At 41.1% G+C, this 6,178-nt stretch overlaps 1 protein-coding gene across 1 annotated transcript in view; it reads right to left on the bottom strand.

Annotated features, from left to right (window-relative positions):
• Positions 1–223: 223 nt before the first annotated feature.
• The window catches only part of COP1 (COP1 E3 ubiquitin ligase), a gene marked incomplete in the record, with an annotated part of 548,256 nt that continues 542,301 nt past the window's right edge, over positions 224–6,178 (bottom strand). The window contains 1 exon segment of the mRNA XM_053693305.1: positions 224–1,755. Coding sequence (XP_053549280.1) covers positions 1,738–1,755 — 18 coding nt within the window.

Here is a 6,178-nt window from a genome sequence, read left to right as displayed (position 1 = left end):
GAAAATCGTTATAGGCCCCATTTACCGGTTTCAAAGGGGGTTTGGTACAGTAATAATTTTACATTCAAAATTACAAGAAAATAGAAAAATTTAATTTAAATTTAAACAAGTACCAATTTCAAATATATTTAACATATATAGATGTTTTAAGAGTGTAAACATTTTTGTGAGTTTACTATCCCCTTAAGAGCTGACATTAACTGGATAAATAAAACAACACAACCACAGGCAAGTATGAATTTTTATAAAGTGAATTGACAAAATGTTACAAGTTACTGTTTTAAGAAAATAAATCTGACATTCTTAGACCTAAAAGTCTTGCAGACATGTTCCTTTATTGATGTCACAAGCATCATCATATTCAATAACTTGTATACACGACAAACTGCAATTCTGAAGTCCTTTCTGTTGCTTGATCACTACAGAGTTGAGCAATTGTATGGTTCCTCCTTGCTACAGATGGATGACAGAAGGAACGGCTTTCTAATTGAATCATATTTAAACTTGCATAATTTACAGAGCCATTAATATGCAAATTATCAACGCATACGCATGAAAAAATCAACTGCTAAAAAGGGACAGTAAAAACCTTGTAATTAATGGAGACATTTCTGTTGTGTTTTCTATAGAATAACAAATCAGTCAAGTCTAATCTTGTTTAGTTGCTTTACAATAGCCACACTCTACCTATTCATTTGCCTTATTTGGAGAAGCCAATCTGGGCTTTAGTCGGCAGACAAGGATAGCCACTGTCATTAAGTTGGTATAAAATGAATAGATTTATTAGCAGTTGTTAAAGCCAATTAAGAACAGGGTTTAGCTTTGAGCAGTCTAGATATCAAGTTTCAGTTCTATTTTCAGCATGAAATTATATGGAAAGGGGCAAAATAAATAATTAAAATATATAACAAATTTGTTTTTCAACACAGAACTAAATATATTTTTTTAATTAAAACCTCAATGTGTTTACTGTCCCTTTGTTTACAGACATAATTGGGATAGCTCCTCTATTTTCAAAACCCAATTTGCTTAAATACAATTAGAGCAAATACCAAAGCAAAGCTGCAATAATTGATGTAGAACTGTCTTTCAACAGGTGATCTGTTGAACTAAATTTTGGAAAATCTGTTCTGTTTTCAAAGCCTCCAAACCGAGTTTGCACAAATACATTTAGAAACAACTCACAAAGGAAACTGCACTAATTAGTGTAGAAATACCTTTAAACGTGATCTGTAAAATTAATTAAAAATAAGATTTAAGAGACACATTTCTGGAATTCCGCACAGCTGTTCATGGTCTTTGCCTGTTCAAACAGAAACATAAAGAAATGTGTACACACCCATCACACAAACGGCCGGTCTTCAGAAACTGCTTTATTTTTATTATGCAATATTGTTAGCTTCTAATATCACAAAAACGAAGCCTTGTCTCCCGGTATTTTTTTTTCTCCTGTTGAAAGCAACTGTAGTGCACAAAAGATGCAGACCCTCCAACCACATAGTATGAAGCAGCACCAGAAGTACACAGAAGTGACGGAGATGGCTTGAGAAACTCACAGTCTCTCCCCTTTGTTTCAGTCCTTATCCTGTGTTGCCCTCACCCAAAAAGTCTTAGGACAGTTAGAGAATGATGGTAAATACTTTGAGATTTATTAGAGAGGATTTAGAGTTTTGTGCAGACACGGTAAACTGCAATAGGAGCGGTTTGTTGAGCTTGCATTTTCAATGGGTCCCTGTTTCATACCAACTCCAGTACCTATAGAAGAGATGAAGCAATAACATAAGTTGCTTAAAAATAAAACAAAGGTAGAAATGGAAAAAATATGTATTGTCTATATGTGAAATGAGCAATGGCTGCGTGCGGAATATAGAAATGTCAACGGTAAGTCCCTTTAACATTGCTATTTATCACAGTTATTTTTGGCAAACCTTGTATATCCCTACAATACAGATTTTGTAATAACATTTTTATTCCCATCTTTTTCAATGCTTAAAAGGGACATGATACCAAAATATCCCTTTCCTATATAAAGCATACAATTTTAAATATTTTTCCATCTTACTCCTATTACCAAAAATGCTTCAGTCTACTGTCAACCTTTGTTGAAGTAGCAGCAATGCAGTACTAGGAACTATATGAAAACACCGGGTGAGCCAATGCAGCCACGAATCAGTAGCTCCCAGTAGTGCATTGCTGTTTCTAAGACTACCAAGGTATCGCACAAAGATAATTAAGCAAAATGCCTAATGGAGGTAAACTGGAAAAAACAGAATTTATGCTTACCTGATAAATTACTTTCTCCAACGGTGTGTCCAGTCCACAGCGTCATCCTTACTTGTGGGATATTCTCTTCCCCAACAGGAAATGGCAAAGAGTCCCAGCAAAGCTGGCCATATAGTCCCTCCTAGGCTCCGCCCACCCCAGTCATTCGACCGACGGACAGGAGGAAATATATATAGGAGAAATCATATGGTACCGTGGTGACTGTAGTTAGAGAAAATTATTCATCAGACCTGATTAAAAAACCAGGGCGGGCCGTGGACCGGACACACCGTTGGAGAAAGTAATTTATCAGGTAAGCATAAATTCTGTTTTCTCCAACATTGGTGTGTCCGGTCCACGGCGTCATCCTTACTTGTGGGAACCAATACCAAAGCTTTAGGACACGGATGAAGGGAGGGAGCAAATCAGGTTACCTAAATGGAAGGCACCACAGCTTGCAAAACCTTTCTCCCAAAAATAGCCTCCGAAGAAGCAAAAGTATCAAATTTGTAAAATTTGGCAAAAGTGTGCAGTGAAGACCAAGTCGCTGCCTTACATATCTGGTCAACAGAAGCCTCGTTCTTGAAGGCCCATGTGGAAGCCACAGCCCTAGTGGAGTGAGCTGTGATTCTTTCAGGAGGCTGCCGTCCGGCAGTCTCATAAGCCAATCGGATGATGCTTTTAAGCCAAAAGGAAAGAGAGGTAGAAGTCACTTTTTGACCTCTCCTTTTACCAGAATAAACAACAAACAAGGAAGATGTTTGTCTGAAATCTTTTGTAGCCTCTAAATAGAATTTTAGAGCACGGACTACGTCCAAATTGTGTAACAAACGTTCCTTCTTTGAAACTGGATTCGGACATAAAGGTACAACTATCTCCTGGTTAATATTTTTGTTAGAAACAACCTTAGGAAGAAAACCAGGCTTCGTACGCAAAACCACCTTATCTGCATGGAACACCAGATAGGGCGGAGAACACTGCAGAGCAGATAACTCTGAAACTCTTCTAGCAGAAGAAATTGCAACCAAAAACAAAACTTTCCAAGATAGTAACTTAATATCTATGGAATGTAAAAGGTTCAAACGGAACCCCTTGAAGAACTGAAAGAACTAGATTTAGACTCCAGGGAGGAGTCAAATGTCTGTAAACAGGCTTGATCCTAACCAGAGCCTGAACAAATGCTTGAACATCTGGCATAGCTGCCAGTCTTTTGTGTAGTAAGACAGATAAAGCAGAGATCTGTCCCTTTAGAGAACTTGCAGATAATCCTTTCTCCAAACCTTCTTGTAGAAAGGAGAGAATCTTAGGAATTTTTATCTTATTCCATGGGAATCCTTTGGATTCACACCAACAGATATATCTTTTCCATATTTTATGGTAAATCTTTCTAGTTACCGGTTTTCTGGCCTGAACCAGAGTATCTATCACAGAATCTGAAAACCCACGCTTCGATAGAATCAAGCGTTCAATCTCCAAGCCGTCAGCTGGAGGGAGACCAGATTTGGATGTTCGAATGGACCCTGAACAAGAAGGTCCTGTCTCAAAGGTAGCTTCCATGGTGGAACCGATGACATATTCACCAGGTCTGCATACCAAGTCCTGCGTGGCCACGCAAAAGCTATCAAGATCACAGAGGCCCTCTCCTGATTGATCCTGGCTACCAGCCTGGGAATGAGAGGAAACGGTGGAAATACATAAGCTAGGTTGAAGGTCCAAGGTGCTACTAGTGCATCTACTAGAGTCGCCTTGGGATCCCTGGATCTGGACCCATAGCAAGGAACCTTGAAGTTCTGACGAGACGCCATTAGATCCATGTCTGGAATGCCCCATAATTGGGTTATTTGGGCAAAGATCTCCGGGTGGAGTTCCCACTCCCCCGGATGGAATGTCTGACGACTCAGAAAATCCGCCTCCCAGTTTTCCACACCTGGGATGTAGATCGCAGACAGGTGGTAGGAGTGATCCTCCGCCCATTGAATTATTTTGGTCACTTCTTTCATCGCCAGGGAAGTCCTTGTTCCACCCTGATGATTGATATACGCAACGGTCGTCATGTTGTCTGATTGGAACCTTATGAATCTGGCCTTTGCTAGTTGAGGCCAAGCCCTGAGAGCATTGAATATCGCTCTCAGTTCCAGAATGTTTATCGGAAGAAGAGACTCTTCCCGAGACCATAGACCCTGAGCTTTCAGGGATTCCCAGACCACGCCCCAGCCCACTAGACTGGCGTCGGTCGTGACAATGACCCACTCTGGTCTGCGGAAGCTCATTCCCTGGGACAGATGGTCCAGGGTCAGCCACCAACGGAGTGAATCTCTGGTCTTCTGATCTACTTGAATCATTGGAGACAAGTCTGTATAGTCCCCATTCCACTTTTTGAGCATGCACAGTTGTAATGGTCTTAGATGAATTCGTGCAAAAGGAACTATGTCCATTGCTGCAACCATCAACCCTACTACTTCCATGCACTGCGCTATGGAAGGACGAGGAACAGAATGAAGAACTTGACAAGAGCTTAGAAGTTTTGATTTTCTGACCTCTGTCAGAAAAATTCTCATTTCTAAGGAATCTATTATTGTTCCCAAGAAGGGAACTCTTGTCGACGGAGACAGAGAACTTTTTTCTATGTTCACCTTCCATCCGTGTGATCTGAGAAAGGCCAGAACGATATCTGTATGAGCCTTTGCTTTTGACAGGGACGACGCTTGTATTAGAATGTCGTCCAAGTAAGGTACTACTGCAATGCCCCTCGGTCTTAGAACCGCTAGAAGGGACCCTAGCACCTTTGTGAAAATCCTTGGAGCAGTGGCTAACCCGAATGGGAGGGCCACAAACTGGTAATGTTTGTCCAGAAAAGCGAACCTTAGGAACTGATGATGTTCTTTGTGGATAGGAATATGTAGGTACGCATCCTTTAGATCCACGGTAGTCATAAATTGACTTTCCTGGATAGTGGGTAGAATCGTTCGAATGGTTTCCATCTTGAACGATGGTACCCTGAGAAATTTGTTTAGGATCTTCAAATCCAAAATTGGTCTGAAAGTTCCCTCTTTTTTGGGAACTACAAACAGATTGGAATAAAATCCCATTCCTTGTTCCTTTATTGGAACTGGGTGTATCACTCCCATCTTTAAGATGTCTTCTACACAATGTAAGAATGCCTGTCTCTTTATTTGGTTTGAGGATAAGTGAGACATGTGGAACCTTCCCCTTGGGGGTAGTTCCTTGAATTCCAGGAGATAACCTTGAGAAACTATTTCTAGCGCCCAGGGATCCTGTACATCTCTTGCCCAAGCCTGAGCAAAGAGAGAGAGTCTGCCCCCCACTAGATCCGGTCCCGGATCGGGGGCTATTCCTTCATGCTGTTTTGTTAGCAGCGGCAGGCTTCTTGACCTGCTTACCCTTGTTCCAGCCTTGCATCGGTTTCCAGGCTGGTTTGGGTTGTGAGGCATTACCCTCTTGCTTAGAGGATGCAGAATTAGAGTCCGGTCCGTTCCTGAAATTGCGAAAGGAACGAAAATTAGATTTATTTTTGGCCTTGAAAGGCCTATCTTGTGGAAGGTCGTGGCCCTTTCCCCCAGTGATGTCTGAAATAATCTCTTTCAATTCTGGTCCAAATAGAGTTTTATCTTTGAAAGGGATGTTAAGCAATTTTGTCTTGGATGACACATCCGCTGACCAAGACTTTAGCCAAAGCGCTCTGCGCGCCACGATAGCAAACCCTGAATTTTTCGCCGCTAATCTAGCTAATTGCAAAGCGGCATCTAAAATAAAAGAGTTAGCCAATTTAAGTGCGTGAACTCTGTCCATAACCTCCTCATATGGAGTCTCTCTACTGAGCGACTTTTCTAGTTCCTCGAACCAGAACCACGCTGCTGTAGTGACAGGAACAATGCACGAAATGGGTTGTAGAAGG

This window comes from Bombina bombina, chromosome 10, assembly GCF_027579735.1.
Source record: "Bombina bombina isolate aBomBom1 chromosome 10, aBomBom1.pri, whole genome shotgun sequence".
Taxonomy (NCBI): Eukaryota; Metazoa; Chordata; class Amphibia; order Anura; family Bombinatoridae; genus Bombina; species Bombina bombina.
The sequence above is the reverse complement of the archived record's forward strand: the minus strand, read 5'-3'. Positions and strand labels throughout refer to the sequence as shown.